The 18,481-nt window shown below is 41.7% G+C and overlaps 1 protein-coding gene across 1 annotated transcript in view; it reads left to right on the forward strand.

Annotated features, from left to right (window-relative positions):
- The first annotated feature begins 1,988 nt into the window (after positions 1-1,988).
- The window catches only part of ZNF608 (zinc finger protein 608), a 102,403-nt gene continuing 85,910 nt past the window's right edge, over positions 1,989-18,481 (forward strand). Inside the window, exons 1-2 of the mRNA XM_024757171.1 lie at positions 1,989-2,492; positions 3,526-4,623. Coding sequence (XP_024612939.1) covers positions 3,712-4,623 — 912 coding nt within the window. The 5' untranslated portion in view covers positions 1,989-2,492; positions 3,526-3,711. The remainder of the gene's footprint in view (positions 2,493-3,525; positions 4,624-18,481) is intronic.

Consider the following 18,481-nt stretch of genomic DNA (forward strand, 5'->3'; position numbering starts at 1 on the left):
TGTTGCAGAACAAGCTTGTTGTGTGTGTGCACCAGGGGAATTTTTCTTTTCTTTTTTTTAATTTGAATTTTTGTTTTTATAAAAAATACACAGGCCGGTCTGTGACATTTGATGGTCCATCTTCTTTAATAATAAATTTGTTGAAGAGATTATAATTTCCAAAATAAAGCGGCTGCAACCAAACACATTCAATGCAGTTAGAAGGAAAAGGTCAACTCGATCCAATACAGACCGTAAGTACGGTTGCGTGGTGTGTCTCTATATAGCACTTAGCGGGGACTTCATGCAGGGGAATGTGCGAGTTTTATGCATTGAAATGAGGAACTAGTTACAGGTTTGGCTTTTGCATTGAGAACAACAATCCAAGAAGGGTGAATTTTTATTCAGTGGAGGGTGAAGCATTTGTAACTTCTTCACACAAATTAAGCTTGACTGGGCACTCGGCGTAACTTAGAGTAAACTACCTTTGGGGCTCTAACCCAAGGAGAATAAAAGTGACACAGTTACAAATCTTGATCTGCAGTGTCCATTCTCTAGCGCACCTCACCCCTCCCTCTCCTATCCTAGCTGGGAAGGACCCTCTTCCAAACTGAACCAGGAAAATGGGGGCAAGGGCAGAACAAGCCGATTTTTGTCTCTTGTCACATCTAGTGCCCATAATTTAATATTAAACAAGGGAATAGTCACCCATTACCTGTAATGGTTATAATTACCATTTTCCACCTCCTTAAAAAAGCAAGCAGCAAAAACACCATTAAGGGAAAAAAATGCCCCACCCAACCCGAACAAACCCGCAAATAGTAACAATGGTGTGTTTATTACAGGACCTGGATTGGGAGCTAGCAAAATGTTTTTCTTTGTTTAAGACATGAGGGGGGGTCCCTAAAATCCAAGTAGCGTGGAGGTGCCCTGCCCCCCCTCGCCTAGTCGTCCCTATCCCTGGCCCCTCGGCAAAGACGACAAATTGGAGATAAGCTGAGGAGAGGTTTATAAGGTGTTTCTTTAAAACATCTGCTTTGCTCTTGTACTCATTACATTTCACTCCTTCCGAACTTCCGAGAGCCTAGATATGCGAGAAATGTTTCACATTCATAACTTGTAGCTGCTCCCACTGCAAGGGCGGGAGTGGGGGGAGGAGTCACCATTTTTGTTCTCACGACAACCAATTGAGCCCTTGATCCTCACGTGATGTGAAAGGCTTGCACTGTAACAAAATCGCTCCTTTTCGGTGGTTGGTTGTTGCTAACTCGCCCATCCCCCTCCCCCAGCCCCGACATTTCCAGCAAAGCGACTCTCCACTTCCAATCTATCAACAATTCATTACTGCTTTTAGCTTCCAAACGCCAGCTAATTAAAAATACTAAGCCAAGCTCTGGGGCCATCTGACTAAACACAGGAGGGGGGGTGGGTGAGAGAGGAGGAGGAGAGAAAAATAAATAAAAAGGAGACGCACCGTTTGCTGCGACTATAAACGGGAAAAACTGTCCTGAAAAAGGTCGCCTTAAAAAAAAAAAATCTTTTTTTGACTCTAATTATCGAATTACCACATGACTGATCGGCTTGAACGACAGCGGATTTTTCCCCCCCTCGGGGACTATACTAGGAACTCGGTTCCTTTTTCTTAAAACAACATAAAACAGGAAAACATCACATCCTTTAGGTTTCGAAGACTGAACCAATTTTAAACGCCGTTATTTTCCCTACCCCGCCGCCCCCGGCCCCCACCCTGAATGCTGGTATAACTGGTTTATCAGCTCACTGAATCATCTGCTCCCCTACCCCCCCACACCTTTCTTTTTCTCCTCTTGCTCGACTTCAAATCCCACCCTTTCCTCCACCTCCTGCTCCCTCCCTCCCTCCCTCTCCTCCCCCATCCCCTTCCCCCTCCTTTCCTCTTAAGTTAGTTCAAGAAATCAAATCTGTCAGGACGGGCGGAAAAATGCCACTTCCCGACTAACAGGCGGAATCCAGCCCAGATTTTCAGTCCTTTCTTCTTATTCTTTCTTCCCTTTCACTAATTTATCCCGATGTTAGCACATTCTGTCTTGTTACTAGCGGACGCCTGTAGGTTTGCTACATGGGATCATTACTTACTGATCACGGTGACTCTGAAGTCTGGAACTGAAGGCGGAATGAGAAGTTGGGAAAACTTTTTTCTCTAAGCTCTCTCTTTTTTAAAAACTATTATTCTCGATGCTTGTTAAGAGGAAAAAAACCCTTTGGTGCTTCTGTTGTGAATGTGAAACATTATCTTCCAGCTGTACAGTGACACATTTTTTTAAGGAGAAAAGGACTGATCCGTTTGCCAAAAGGGGGGTGGGGAAGTGGAATAATGTTATCGAGTGATTATTCTGGCTGAGATGTGTTATTTGGTTCCTTCCTTCTTGATCATTTGGTGTTTAAGTAAAATGAGGCACAGGCTTGTTTGCCGAGTGGAGTGGGAAAGGCATTTTGATTTGCTGGCCTAATTAAAAAATGATAAAGGAGTAAAGGTAAGCAATGTCTGTGTGTGTGTGTGTGTGTGTGTGTGTGTGTGTATGTATATATATATATTTTTTCCTTGACAATCAACTGTTAAAAAGGGGCTGATCCCTTTAAAAACCGTTTTAACTGATCTTTGTCAAACACACACTCATTTGCGGTCATTGAGGCCACCTTGGCGCAGATCACTTAAAGTGTATGTCTTAATCAGTTTCCCGTACAGTCAGTAGCACCATATTTAACAGATTGAGCCAGTCTGTGACCTAGGAATACGGTAGAATTGTTTAGATGTAATTTCTTTTTCTCAAAAGGCATATATTTAGCCTTTTATTTGACACTGTCTTTTCTAAAATAGAGAAATGCTCTTAAAGACGTGTGTGTATATTTCAAAAATAAAATTGTATAAACTGTTGGGGAAGAGAGGATGGGGGGGTATGTGTATGGGGGCGTTATTGGTTGTTTTTTTTCTGTTCCTTACTGGGAACAAAAACCAGATTGCCCAGACAATTTGTAAAAAGAAGTAATAAAATTAGAAATGAGGAAAATTTAGCAATATCATTCTGAAACTAGCCTTAGAGAACTTCCAGGGTCTGGTCTTTTAAAAACTGCAAGATCTAGGACATGTTTAAGGATGTTTAAAGCGTGTTCCTTCCTCTTGTCCGAGTGTTCAGGCTGTGTTTCTGGGGTTGTTACCATGTGTGTGTGCTAGAAAAAAAAATCCTAAACTCTTTTTTTTTTCCCTTAAACGTTTCTGGACTTGACTCAGATCCTTAAGATATTTTAATGCTTTTTAAAAAGTGATTATCCTTGTGTTGTTGATAAAGGGCTTTTCTTTTTTAGCTACTGTAAGATGCTTACTGTCATGGGTACGTTTTTCGGGTTTGGTTATTTTTCTTTAAACCTGATATTGGACTGTGGAGACAATACATGAGCCACCTTCCTCACCATCCTTCCCTGTACCCCTCACTGACTCCCCAGTATTAATCGTTTTTTATTCTGGTAACACCCAGACAAGAAATATTCGACTTTTCCCCCCCTTCACAGGAAAAGGTGGACCTGGACTGAAGGGTGTAAAACCCCTGGACCCATTCCTGGGGCAGGAAAAAGAAGAGGAAGATTAGAAGATTTTTTTTTTTTTTTTAAGAGAAAGCCCAGCGGAGCTAAACGAATGTCCCCTCATCTCCAAAGGAAAGTTCATCGGATTTTTATTCTAGAGAGCTCATCTTCAGGATGTCAGTGAACATTTCTACGGCAGGAAAGGGTGTGGATCCAAATACGGTTGATACTTATGACAGTGGCGATGATTGGGAAATCGGGGTTGGAAATTTAATAATTGATTTGGACGCTGATTTGGAGAAGGACAGACAGAAATTTGAAATGAATAATTCCACCAACACCACTAGCAGCAGCAACTCTAAGGATTGTGGAGGTCTGGCCTCCAGTGGGGCCGGTGCTACCGCAGCCTTAGCGGATGGCCTAAAATTTGCTTCTGTTCAGCCCTCTGCTCCCCAGGGGAATTCACACAAAGAGACCAGCAAATCAAAAGTGAAAAGGAGTAAAACTTCTAAGGATGCTAATAAATCTCTGCCTTCTGCTGCCTTGTATGGGATTCCCGAGATTAGCGGCACTGGCAAGAGGCAGGAAGTCCAAGGGCGCCCTGGAGAGGCAACTGGCATGAATTCAGCGCTGGGTCAAAGTGTGAGCAGCGGCGGCGGCGGCGGCGGCAGCAACCCGAACAGCAATAGTACCAGCACCGGCACCTCCGCTGCCACCGCGGGAACGGCCTCCTGCGGGAAAAGCAAAGAGGAGAAGCCAGGTAAAAGCCAGAGCAGCCGAGGCGCCAAGCGGGATAAGGATGCGGGGAAATCCAGGAAGGACAAGCACGACCTGCTTCAGGGCCACCAGAATGGCAGTGGCAGCCAGGCCCCTTCCGGGGGCCTCTATGGCTTTGGGGCCAAGAGCAATGGAGGTGGCGCGAGCCCCTTCCACTGCGGGGGCACTGGGAGTGGCAGCGTCGCGGCTGCTGGGGAAGTTAGCAAAAGTGCCCCGGATTCAGGGCTCATGGGAAACTCTATGTTGGTAAAGAAGGAAGAGGAGGAGGAGGAGAGCCACAGGCGAATCAAGAAACTGAAAACTGAGAAGGTAGGATAAAGACGCCTTCCTAGATCTCCTACTTTCCTCTTTGTGTGCATTTGTGTGGGTGCGTGGTGGGTGGGGACGTGCCTCTGTGTGCCTTACACTTCGTGCTTTCTGGTTCTTTGTGAGATTTCTCTCCTGTGCATCCTTCCTGTGAACTTTTGGTATGGGGCAGCTTAACTTGGGTGCAGTGTTTAGCTCCTGCTTCTGCTGCCGCTTGTGGTGCTAGCGTTTGGGTCCCCAGGTGGGAGGGTCTGGGTGTTCCAAGTACCTTTTGCCCTGCAGAAGGGCTCTTGGCCAGTCAGCACGTTGAGGTGTGCTTTTAACAGAAAACCTGCTCCTGTACCCACTTACCTCTTGTCCTGATTTCTCCCCCTAAGGAGAACTGTCTTCTGTTTTAATTTACACGTCCTAGTATTTCTGGTAATGTGTCCTTAGGTGCAGGGTTCACGTTGCCTCCCCGGAGAGGTATGTCGAGGATTCGAATTTGCACTCCACCCTCCACCCATTTATTTTTTCATGATATTCTCCAAAATAGTCTTGTCAAAGGATATGGTACTGTTATTGGTCCCGAATGAAACCTTGGTCTCCTAGGGTCATTGGTTTCATAACCGTGTAGCAAGAATGGAATGGTTTTGGTGGCCGCCAGGACTCTTTCCTTGTTCCCTTGCCCAGTTCTTAGCTGGAGATTTAAGAGTGTCATCACTTGGATTTCTTGCCTGACCAGGGAGCTGAAATGTTGGTAAGAAAAGTGAAATGGACTTGGTGGATTGGTGTGCTGAAAGGTGAAAACAGAGCCAAAAGATACCCGAAATACGTGTTGCATTTGAGCGGTGGGGAGCGTTGATTTAGGTAATTCGGACCCTTTTCCCCATCTTTGTCATTGTTGGAAAGTCTAGTGAGACACTGCCTTCGAAGAATTGCCCCTCGTGTTGTGCTGCTTTGTGCTGGAGGCCTAGGACTTACTGGTCCGGCAATTACTGTGCATTAAGTGATGTCCCAAGACCTGAAGGTGCTCTGGTCCGCAGAGCAGGTTGGGAGTGAACTGGGGGAGTGAGTGCTGTCTCTATAAAATTAACCTTTAATTCTACAGATTGTGCCTTGCAGAAGCAAATGCGTATCATGTGGTTCGTGGCACGGTTGTTTGGTTATATGCTTATTAAATAATTTGATCTTTGCTATTTCTCACTTGGTCAAAATTGTGAAGTGTCTTTGGGTGATCATTTCTGTGTACAATTTCTCACTGCTGTCTATTTAAACCTTTTTCTTTCTGCAGGAATAAAGTTTCGGCTTTATGATTTTAGAAGTCGATGAAGGTACATTAAGGTGTAGATGATGCCAAACTCGCAAAAAGCCTCTGAACGCCTGCTTCTTCTATCCATATCCCCTTGGTCAGACAGCATTTCGCACTGATGACTTTAAATGCATTAAAAAAAATACAATCCAGGTTTCGATTCTTCTGCTGAAATGTGGACTTTCACATAATTTCTGCTAAAAGGCGTTCTGAAGTCGTCTTATTAGTACAGTAGAGCATTTACTTTTGTTGCCAGTAGTCTTCAAATTGCAGTTCTAATCTGCCCTAACTATCTAGATGAATTGCCCTAATCCAGTGCTCACAATGGCTGTGGTTAAGGAGTCAGAGCCATTTGATTGGATTCACTGCTGCCTGGAATGTGGGAGGTACTGCCCTTAGCCTTTTAATCTTCCAGCCAAATGTTCACAGTCAACAATTTTGTTTAGCTGGCAATTGGAACATTTCAGTATCTCAAAGGCTGCTGTCATGGCAACTGAGATGAGAGCGTGGTGTCGGTTCTCCAGTTTTTGTGTTCTTTTCGCTTTCCAGTCACACAGGAAACTGGATGAAAAGTGGAAGAATTAAGTTATTCATTACATGCAACTCATCTTCAGTCAGAGGAGTATAAGTGTGATAATATGAATTACCTAAATAAAGAGCAAACAAGTCATGATGGGTCTGGGGTGGAGAGAGGGGAGGGGAGCAAGCACAGTGCATTTAGATTCATACCACTGCCAACCGTAGCTGCTGGTATGGGCACAGGGCCCCTTCAGGGATGGCTCTGAGGGGCTTGAATACTGCAGTGTGGGCCATTCTCTGTCAAGCTATGGTACTGGCTCAGGATCTGGAAGCCTGTTCTTTCAGCTTTCCTCCCCACACCCACCGCACCCCAGAAGGACTTCTCTTAAGAACTCTTTCCTCCTTGGCACACAGAGATGGCACTCCCTTGTACAGATGCCACCCAGGGAAGTCACTCTAATTCCACTAACTCTTGGTTGTGTAAAATTTGACTTCAATTTAGAAAATACTTCCTAATGACAGGAGGAGACCTCTGGAGGCGGGAAAGATTTAGTAGGACAAGCTTTACCTGGCAAAATAATTCGACACCGAGGCATCCTTTGAGAAAGGTTTTTTTGATGTTTTTGTACAATGTTTTAATTTCAGCCTTGTTTGATTATCTGGGTTTGTGAAGAGTAAGTGTCTTAAGAGTGAAGGTGGTTAATTTTCAGCAATCGGATGTGGCTCATGAAGGGGTCAAATGTGAAAACCAAAGGGGGGTGTAATGTGGTGTGTGTGCTTTTTTCTTTTTCTTTTTCCTGGTTGGATGGTTCCAGGAGATTCATAAGACTTGCTGTCACCGGTGAATTTTCACAGCATGCTTCTACGTCTATTTCTGGTCTGTTCATTCTGTTTCTTCACTACACAAAGTCATGTAAAACATGATAAATTGGACCTTATGGAAGGTCCAATTATGAAATTAAATCAATGAGCGTCCTAGTCCTTTATGTGGAAACCACAAGTATGTTGTAAAAGTCGCCACTCTCTTAATATGTGAACAAAATCAAAACATGCCATAATTCTAAGATACTTGAGCTGTATTTCTATAGCCCATTTTGTGGTTAAGCCACCAGTGACGTGTCTGAATAAGTAGATTTGACGGTTTGGTTTTTGGTTGTTAAAACCTGCTTCCCCACCTGCCCCCTCCTTTTCTTTTGAAGCATAATAGCCTGTATTGAGGCTCTTCTGCATGTATCCTCCTTAACCGTCTTACAGTTTTGACCTATCAGACGGAGGCATTCGGCTGGGCTAATAGTTCAATACAGTACATGGGTTTATTTGATCGCTGGGATATTCCAAAATACATACAAGAATTCTTAAAAACAGCTGAGACTTCAAATACATGTGAAGAGCATAGGAGATCTTATGGTTGGGTCTTAGGATTCTGACTCTTCAGTATGCATTTAGAAAAGAGAATGATTTGAGTAATATCATGCTGCTTTCATTAAGCTGGTCCTTAACAGCCTAAGTGTGGGCTCTACAGATGGACCTGTCTATAAAGGATATCATTCATTTTATTTTATTCTCTTGTAGAAGCCTTTTTACACTTCACTAGGGAATTCTGGCACGTTTTCTAAGTGAGTGTGATTAGTTGAAGAACATATTTTGATTAATAAGGTTTGTGGATGATATGCTTCCCCCCCCAAATATAGTGCCCCCTACAAATTCTGCTTAGAGAGTGCAGTTTATCTACTGTGAAATAAAAGGGCAGAAAGGTCACTTGCTATAATTAAAGAACAAAGTCCATTGTTGTTGGACAGCAAACTGTTTTGAAAGCTACATAAGGGATTTAGCTGTTGAAAACGTTGGTAACTAAGGGTGGCTCCCAATCAGCATTGATTCAGCTCCTTTCTTTTCTGTAGGCTTCCTCGGAGGATGACAGGGCTTTTGCAGTGGGTGCAGAGGGGCTGCTCTTTCCCCAACGAAGGTTTCTGTGAGACCCCGTGGAAGCTTGGAAGATTTGCATAACCAGGCACATCACTGGGTTCTGAGCACAGTATTTGTAATCTGCTGGGCTTGCTGGAGAAATTTTAAAAATTACTCAGCAACTGATCAAGATTGTGCTAAAAGATGAATAACGTTTAGCAACTTTTAATAACTTTGCAAATAGTCTGTAAAAAAAAAAAAAGGTGGGGAGGGATTGATTGTCCAAATGTCATGAGGTTAAGAATGCTCTTCAAGGGAAATTGCTTGGCTGCAAGATGGTTTTAATTAGGGTGTTAGAAAGACTTATTTTTCCTAAGCAGCATTTTATAGTTAGTAAATGAAATCTATGCCGAAAGTGCTAAGCAGAAATCTCCCTAACCACAGAGGTGTTCAATAACCAGATTCAAACAACATGGAAAGAACCATCTGTTCTTCGTTTTCAGCATGAAAAACAAGGATTGAACGGCTGAGATTTGCTCCAATTTTGACTGTGTGTGCCTTTTTTTTAATTTAAAAAAAGTTCACCTGGTACTTCATAGCAACTTGAAATTGCTGTAATATGAGCAACACTGTGAAAACACGTGTTCCTACATTTATTTTAACCAGTTCCACTTTTATTTAAAAGATTTCCAGAAGCTCAGCCATTGAACACTTTATAATGGTTATTCAGTTCCTGCAGGCAATCACAATGAGGGGTCAGTTCTTCAAAGATCTAACTATTTAGTCAGTATCTGAATTATTCTGTCAATTTTCCCCCTGGAGGCAAGAGGTGGGGGGGGGGGCAAAGGCTCTCCCAGGCTAACTCTGGTCAGCGTCTATCGGTTAATCTAATTGTACGTGGTAGCCACACCTGGACCGATGTTTGTTCTACACAGACCTTGCTCTGGATCCGAGCTGTTAGTCTAGGATTGTTGATCATGAGGGAAATATTCTTTTAACACTGATAACTTTGGAGTCCTTGACTTTTAGATGGTAAGCTTCTTGGCTTCTGGTTTTAGTAAGAGCCCTGGGTAAAACATTATCCGGCCTTTGTTTGAGGTCTTTTATAGAAGCTAATGACTGGGCTTGTGCCTCCCTCAGATAAATGACATTATCTCTGAGTGGGCTGACAGGAAACAGACATGTTAATGGTGAAGCTGCGGGGAGGATCTGCCCGGGTTCTGACAAAAGAGTGGAGAAGGGACCCCTGGTTGTGGTCATTAACACATAATGCATTCTTGCTCTTCCTAAGAGGCCCTTGATAATTGGAAAGCTATTTTAGCCACAAGCACTTAAATCATAAATCTACCACTCCTAGTTCCTTTGCATTCTTAAAAGTAGCAAAGTAATGTGTTTTTTGTTAACAAGTGTGTGATCTGGTTTTTAAAAATGGTGGCAGTTCTAGGCGGTGTGGTAATGACGTTTGGGAGGGCTGCACATCCCACTGCTTCTATCAGATGGGAGGGATCTCTCTTTGTCTTTCACCAGGGCTCAGTCATCCCTCTACTTTAGTAAACGAAGAAGTGGGTCCCATAAGTAAAACGAAATATTTTTATACTTGAAGATGTCTCATGGAGAGGGATAGAATCTGTTTTTTCTAAGTTGGGCAAAAAGATTTTGCTCAGTGATTTGAATGCAATGAAACCTGCCTTTTGAAGTGTATGTTTAAAAAGTCATGGGTATAATTGAGTTTCAATGCAGTTTAAACTCTCTGCTTCTTGAACAGAGATAATTGCCATGTTGAACACACTCTAGAGGTGTAGAAGAGGTGGAAGGATCATGTTATTCTATTCTTTAATATTAAGCACTGGAAGTTTTTCATAGTAATTACTGTAGCACAACATAGTTTTGATTGCCAGCACTCTGAACTTGCCGGTGATCTGAACATCAAGGGTTTTGCTTGAATACTAAACAGTTTATTCCTAAGTTACTTGTATCACATTCTTGTAGAACATGGAAACCAGAACTAAGGAAATACTGGGCGCTCCTTAGCAACAGCGGAGTGGAAATAACCCCTCTTCACTAGGACAGTTGTTGATAAATAATAATACCCTTTTAATCTGTACATTTAAGGTTATAGGGAAAGAGAACAGGTGAAATCTCTGACCCAGGAATGACTTCAGTCGTCATTACAGGCTCATACAGGGATCGGACGTACCCTGTGCCTGGTATTTATTTTCATAGGTATGTGTGTAGAAATGTTATAATGGCATATATAGCTGTTGGGTTGGGAGTGGACTGGGAGTGTTTAGTTAATGTGGGCTTTATTCTTTTAGAAGAAGTCACCGTTGATTTTCTGTTCCACTCTGCTGCCAAGTAATTGGCCCCTTCATATCCATCCAGTTCTCTCTCCCAGCTGAAGTTTCTTTAGTGACTTCTTGCTCTCCGTAGCAAGTTCTTTTTAATTTAAGCTAAAGGTTTTGGCAGTGCGAACAAAGCCTTTGCAACTGAATGAAAGGTTGTTAAATAATTCATAGTAGATTGACCATCAGTCGGGCTGTTTGTAATGCTATTTTGAGCACATAAAGGATATTCAAGACGGGGAGATTGGCACCTTGCTCCTAGAGCTGAGTTCTGCATATCTGCTAAATTTTGGTTAGAAATACCTTTGAGAAAGTATTACAATAGATTATAGGTTTTGCCTGAAGAACTGAAGAGATTACAAAGCGAATACTTCTTATATTTTGATAGGTCAGTGGCCTTTGAACCACCTGTATCTCATCTGGTATTCAGAAGGCTTCCCCCCTTCCCCATGAAGCTAAATGAAAATTTAGAAATATCTATTTTGGTTGTAATAGAGAACTCAAAGAGAAGGGTGCTTCGGTGAGAGGGAGGGAGACCCAAGAGGGGAAGACATGGGAACATATGTATATGTGTAACTGATTCACTTCGTTATAAAGCAGAAACTAACACACCATTGTAAAGCAATTATACCCCAATAAAGATGTTAAAATAAAATAAAGTTAAAAAAAAAAAAAAAAGAAGGGTGCTTCGGTCCAAACAAATGGGTTGGAAGTGATGAATAAATAGTGCTGCTGGTTTTTCAAAGCTACTCTTTCTTCTTTCTCATCCCCACCTCCCAGCCCAGTTTGATTATTATTCACTGTGACTATTCTCGCTCAACCACTGAGCTTTTTGCAACTCCTGGTAATCCTCATTCTCAGCTAGCACCTTAAGAAAAAGGTGCCTACGGGGGACATTTAGGCACATTCCAATAATGCCATATGAAGGCTGCTTTCACAGTTTAAAAATATATTGATTGTATTTTGTGTTGTACGTAATGATTTTAGAAAGCAGATATTTAGGTTGTGGAATTGGCTTATTATCTTAACCAGAGAGCAGATGGCATGGTGCCACAGACGTATAATTTTACTTAAAGGGACTTTTAAGGTTTTGATGTGTTTTCTTTTCCTCTTATTTCCCTGATGGCTTCTTTTTATTGAAGGGTAACTTAAGGAGACCTGGTAGCAATTTTACTGCCTTCCCCCTGACAGTTTGAAATAATAGCTTGGTCTTTGGTTGTACTGATCTTCTACCAGTCAACTTGATTCTGGTTTTTGTCATGTGGCAGTGAATTAAGAAAAAAAAAAAAAGGGTTTGTAGTATGTTTTAAGAAATGGACTCTTTTATATGCTTCAATTAGCAACAGAGGACAAAGTTCCAATTGGTCACACTTTCAGGAACTCCTAGAAGTGACTGTTCCTCCTTTTGATTTAAGAAAACTCCTGATTTGGGTTTCTTAGGAAAGCACATCTGGTCCTCTGGCTGCTTTAGATCCACCTTTTTTGTCTTGTGCATTAGTTCCTGCAGGTTCAAAGGTCCTTTTTGAGTTGTTCTTGGTAGGTTAGCACGCTTTCCCCATACTGGAGGACTGTCCTTTTTTTGGTTTTTGCGCCTACCACGTGTTTGAATTCACTTGGCATAAAAGTACCGTTTGTTTCAATGACTGGATTTTACAGTTTTACCCATTCTTCACTTAGAACATCATCAGGATGAGTTGGAAAGCATCTCTTTTTTTTTTTTTAACAAAGTGCGCATAGCCAGACCAGATTACTTTTGGATTTCCTGTCACCTCCTTGGCTGATTTATGGATGGCTCATGTTAAAAGCAACAATAATGTTTGAATTGGAAGGGCTGAAGCCTCGGGTTTTCATTCTTCATGGAGAACTGTTTATTTGTGTGTGGTTCACCACAGTACATGGATAATGCTATCAAATCTGTGCTTTATTATAGGCTTATGACTAGCACAGCAGCACTTAGTTATGTGTTTCTGCGTTTCCCTTCTTTGCAATTCTTTTGTGATGGAAATGAAATTAGAACCGAATCTTTGCAGCCAAGGAGAAAATAGGCACAAGTAGAAATTGTCCCTTGAGCCAGTTCAGAAGTAAGCAGTGGTGATTTAAGAAACATTTTTCTCAAAGGAAGTGAAATCCATAGGAAAAGAAGGACTCCGATTTAACTTTTCCGTGAAGATCAGTGGAAGATGAGCCGCACACTTTGACAAATGGAGGCTGTTCCAACAGCAAGGCTTTATCCCTTTATATTGTTTCACATCTGAAGTAACTGATTGAAGAGCGGTTCCCATTCCCAAACCTTTCAGCTGCTTTGAAGGTGGAATGTGAGTTCAGTAATATTGTTGGCTTCTGCTCCCCGAAGGGAACAACATGATTTGAAGACAGAGCAATTGAGCTTTTCCGCATCAAACTCCATTTGGCCAATTGTCTCCATTTACATTCCTTGCCCAAATCCTTCACCAGCCTTTCCCATGATGCCGCAGCAGATGCCAGACACTGAAGTAGAAAGCGAGCAGCTGTTTCCATTACTCCAAGGCTGTATTATCCTCCACAATCTGCTTGCTTTTTCGCTCCCCTCCCCCACTGGAAAAAAAAGAAAGAAACCTTCTCTCCCTCTGACGTTTGCCTGCTCGGGTTTATCAGCCTGCGGATTTTCTATCTTATCAGGACCACGGATTTCTCGGCAAGGCCCGGTTTATTGTTCCGCGGGGGAGCAGATGGAGGACCCTGGGCTCCGGGGAGCGTGGCCGGGCCCGCGCGCTCCCGAAGCTGGGGGCCGTGGCGGGGGCGCGCCGCCGGGGCCGCGCCCTCCTTCCCTCCCAGGACCCGTTTATAGCCCCGAGCGCAGTAAATCTGTCAGCTCTTCACAACGCCGTCACCTCTTTCTTCATTTGCTCCGGCTTCTAGTTTGACAACGTTCCCCTGAGGCGGAATTCTAATCTGCTTCCAATTAGTTGCAAAATGTGACTGAAATTTCCACATTATGACTGCTGTTTTACTTGCACGCATACATCCAGAAACAAATTAATGCTCTTGAATATTTATTTTTTGAGCCCTTGGATTTCCTTGAAGAAGAAGAGTTTCCAGCTGTTGGGCATGACTTCCAGGATTTGCATTTTCTTCTCTGGAAGCCTTCTCTACTCAGCACATTGCGCAATAACCACCGTGGGGTCCCCCCGCATCTCTTAATAAGCCTTTTCCAGCTTTTCTCGAAATGCGTCTGTTCAAGTTACACAAATCAATTTTAGTATTTCTAAAATAAAACAAGGATGTTTGCCCGAGTTTAATGGAGGGGTCCTCCTGGTGCATGTTTTAATAGAACACGAATACACACAAATTTGCTTCTAAGTATAGCTGAAATACATTGGGTCAAGGCACAAAAGACTTGTTACACACTCTTAAATACTTTCATTTGATATTCAGAAACTGAACGAATCGAGCGATTAGTTAGCCTAACAGATACCAGGGCAGCATTAAAGATGTCACTATGGGCACTAATGTTATCCTACAAGTTTGTGCCTGGATCCTGAGCACACCTTCTGGCAGCTGTTGGAACTTGTGGGCTGCAGCAGGCATAGTCGATGGCTTCCTGTGACTTTAGGTACCCCTTATCCTACATAATCCAGTGTTACGAGAATGTCTTGGACTCTGGGTTTCAGGGTGGTTCTACTTTGAGGGAGGTCAACTACTCCAACTCTCTTTCCTCCTTTTTAGTGTTTGTTTTTTTAACAAAGATACTGATCCATCTGATTATATGTAAATATTAGAGTTGTTTACATCTTGGCCGCTGAGGTGGTCAAATTTAGCTTTATTACTTGTCTAAAAGACTACTTTCTCCTGTACTTTCTCCTGCGAAATTTAGTACCAAGGCAGCGGGGTCTCGGCTTTAGTATTTGCAGAAAGGTGGTGCCCTTAAAGAATGTAAACAGCCACATTTACTGGTGTATTTTATTGTAGTGTTCAGTCTTCAGCATCTTGGCAGATTGATATCAACAGTAATAATGGACTCTAAAAAGGTGTGAAGAATTTTATTGATGGTAAAGTGGTTATGTTGATCACATTACTCTGTATTAGTTTCTAAATAACACCTTCAAATGTAAACAGATCAATTTTTTGCTACGACGTTGTCACATATAATCATAAAAGCCCTATATTGATTGATTTATAATGTCCTTTTTTAATCTGCTGTTTTCAATCTCTATAACCAGGAGGTGGAGCGTTTATTTTACTATGTTTAAAAATAAAACTTATTTTAAATTATTTATTACATGTAGGATATAAATTATTCAAATTATTTTATCAAAAAACTTTCAGCTATGCTGGAATTCCACAAAAGAAGTAGGAACGTTCTTTGTTTTGCTTCCTTTCTTTTTACTCTATGACTGGTAGTAGAAAAAATAGCGAGATTGAAATCCTTAAAAATTTAAAATGTGGGCCTTTCAGGCTGCAGAGACCTCCTGGGTTTAAAAAAAAAAAAAGAGAGAAAAGAGTGGCCCCATAGTGAAATGCTCACAATGGGCACGATTGTGCTAGCCCCTCAAGTCCTGGGGTTCACTAATTGCCCTTTAATGAGGTCGGTCTGCCCCAGCTTTTCCCCTACCTTGGGAGGAAAAGCACACAAGACAGTTGGAGTTCAAGTGGATCTTGCTGTATTTGCAACTTAGCATAACTGCTTTGAAGGCCCCCAGGGCGCTTAATTGGGGCTGGGCATTTTTGTTTTGGGGGAGACTACACACAGCTCCCCATTGTGTGTGTAGAAGCCACCGTGCGTCTCGGAAACATTACACGCTTTTATTGATGGTGCATAGTTTTATAAACTCCAAATGAGCTTATTGCCTTTTAACCATTGGGAGCACTAAATAGTGGAAGAACCTAGAAGTCTCTGGGTTGGGTAGCCGCCAAGCAGTTAAAAAAAAAAAAAGAATGAATGGTTTAATTGTAGAGCAAACCGTTTGTTTACAGATTAAGATTTATTCAGTCACCAAATCCTATGGACCAGGAGGTAAAAGAATGAGGCCTTAAGGTATAGGAATTGAGTGCCCGGTGTTAATGTTTTGTGATCATGCTTAGCTGTTTTTACCCATGTTTTTCACAAAAGAAGAATGAATTGTTGAATGGTGAGAACTGCTTGGCCAAGTGTACTTTTTAAGCTCTAAAGAGAGAGGGGAGGAAGGAGGAGGCAGGTTGTCATTTCTTTGCTGCCTGGTCAGGAAGCTAAAGACTTAAAGTTCCTCCACCTGAGAGGGGGACACTGGCTGTCACTGAATTTTCCTGTTCAAATGAGGGGGACTGGTGATGGTGGCGGTAGAGGTAGGGAGTAAAAAGTGGGAAGGAGGTGTGTGGGAAAGGGGGTGGCTGGTGGAGAGCGTTTGTTAAAATGGCCCTAGACAATGCATTCTCTTAAATAATTGGGACCCTTTTACAGAAATTCCCCACTATTTCATTAGTTAGTGGCCGTGGTACTGAATAGAGAGAAACTCTCCAGCCACGGCGGCGGGGAAGTGGTATATAATTTGGGGTGGCGGGGGGGGGGGGGGCGGAGAGCTATTGCCTGGCAGCCAGAATTTCAGGTTGTCTTTTTCCTTCCCTCCCTCCTTCCCTCCCTCCAATAGGAGAGCAGAAATCCTGGCATTTGGTCCCACTGTAGTTGTCATCCTTTTAATCCGTTTTTGAACAAAGGGTTTAAGGACATCACTAGATCACTAGTAAAGTGCTATTTTCTAGAAGTGTCATTTTGAACACTTCCCAATTCACTGTTTTTTATTTTTGCATTAATCTTCTTGGGAATGAAACCCTTTATCTCAAAGTGCTCTTTTGTGTATAAACTGTCACCCTAATGATAACTCTGGTTACTTACAAGTATTGTTTCTACGAGATGTCTTTGTATGCTGTTTGGCCATGAAAAAGCCCATTCCTTCTGTAACATTAAAATTACTTGTTTGCTACTTGATGCACATTTGATAAATTGAATTTTCAAATATGTTAAATTGGCTTAACATGATCTTGTTTTGTTTTTCTCCTTAACTAAGTTCTGGTACTTTTCTTTTGGTATGATCCTTTTGAAATGGCTTGATTTTCGAGTCTAAATCATGGCTGATAGCTTCACTTTACAAATCTTTCTTTCTGCGGGTGGTGAGTAACGGGATTATAGGAATGGGGGCGCAGAGAGGGTGTAAAGATTTAGGTGTAAATGTTTTCAGACTTGTCAAACTAGTGACTTTTTAATGTGCTGTTGTTCATTCTAGATGCTTTTCTATTAACATTTTCTATGTTAGTAAAGAAAGAGACTGGATTTTATTCCTGTGAGCATCCAACATAATTTTTCAAACTTTTAAAAAAATTTATTTTATTCAAGTATAGTTGATTTACAATGTTGTGTTAATTTCCACTGTGTAGCAAAGTGACTCATATATATATATATATAGATAGATAGATAGATAGATAGATAGACACACACACAGACACAGACACACACACATTCTTTCTCATTCTTTTCCATTATGGTTTATCACAGGATGTTGAATATAGTTCCCTGTGTTATAAAACTTCAAACTTTTAAATCTCGTAAAATTCAGCACTGTCATAGTCACTAAATAGACTGAATTTGTGTAAAGACATTTTTTAAAAATCATGTTTTACCAAAGAGGTAAATGCCTGCAAAGGCCCACCTAAATTTGATTTCTTCGGGTGTAGTTTGACTGATGATACGTGCTCAACCTAGGTTTACTTAGGAAACCAAAACAAAAATGCAAAGATAAAAAAACATAGCTCATGTTAATATTTATGACAGCCTAGAGGCTTTGCAAGATTGAAATCTCTTTGCAGTTTTAATCCCCCCTGGAAAGAAAGGTTCCCCAACCCCCCACCGCCCCAGATTGTTAGTGCCTCCACAGTGTGAATGCTTCTGAGGGTTTTAAGAAGCACCTAAACATACCCTGTATTTCAGTGAGTTTGGTCTGTGTTCACGTGTACATAGAGAATGGGGAAGCGGTGCTGAGCTTCCTGCCTTATTAACAAGGGTTCTCTTTTGTCTGATTCCTCCTCTCTCACCTGTTCTGTATACTATTTTAATTGGTTGTTTTTTGTTGTCCATATAAAATGTGAAAGGAAACATGCTAACCTTTTTAAGATGCTCTGAAAATGACTTTTATAAACCTGCTTCCACCAAAGTCAGGTACTTTCTATTTTAGCTCACATTAAAGGCTTAAAGTCTCCTTTGAAAGGCTAACATACGAATCTATAAAGCCTGCTATAAATTCACGTACCTTATTTCCTTGTAAAAACCAGTGTTTTCTACTTACCTGGAGTTACTAGTACAGCTGCGGAGTTACTTCCCGCAGATACTCCTGTCCAGTTTTAGGTGGATGGAAGTTCTGTACCATCTACAACTCTTTACCTGTGACGGGCTGATGATACAAAGTCACTTGCCCTTGTTGGATTTCAGCTGAAAACTTAAACACATTGAATTTTCCTTTTCTGACACATAGTGAAGTCTGAAGAGATTTGTAGACTTTCGTACTTGAAAAAATCTAGAAAATGCCCAGTGTATTCAAATCACATTTTTACTGGTGTTCAACATGTAGATACAGTTCTCTTTAAATTACCTCGGAATTTGGTGAGCAGCTTGTCAGCACACACTAGTAGTAGTAGGAAGTTTAATGGTGGAGGAAACATATACCTGTTTATCTTTTGCCTGTAAAATAAATTCTGCAGGGTTTTTGAAGAATTTCATTTTGGCTTGTTTGTAACTCACTCAGGGCTCTGAAGAGTAATACTCAGTGTACAAATATTCTGTGCGATGTGGTCTGGTCGC

The sequence above is a fragment of the Neophocaena asiaeorientalis genome, unplaced genomic scaffold (assembly GCF_003031525.2).
Source record: "Neophocaena asiaeorientalis asiaeorientalis breed wild unplaced genomic scaffold, Neophocaena_asiaeorientalis_V1.1 scaffold149, whole genome shotgun sequence".
NCBI lineage: Eukaryota > Metazoa > Chordata > Mammalia > Artiodactyla > Phocoenidae > Neophocaena > Neophocaena asiaeorientalis.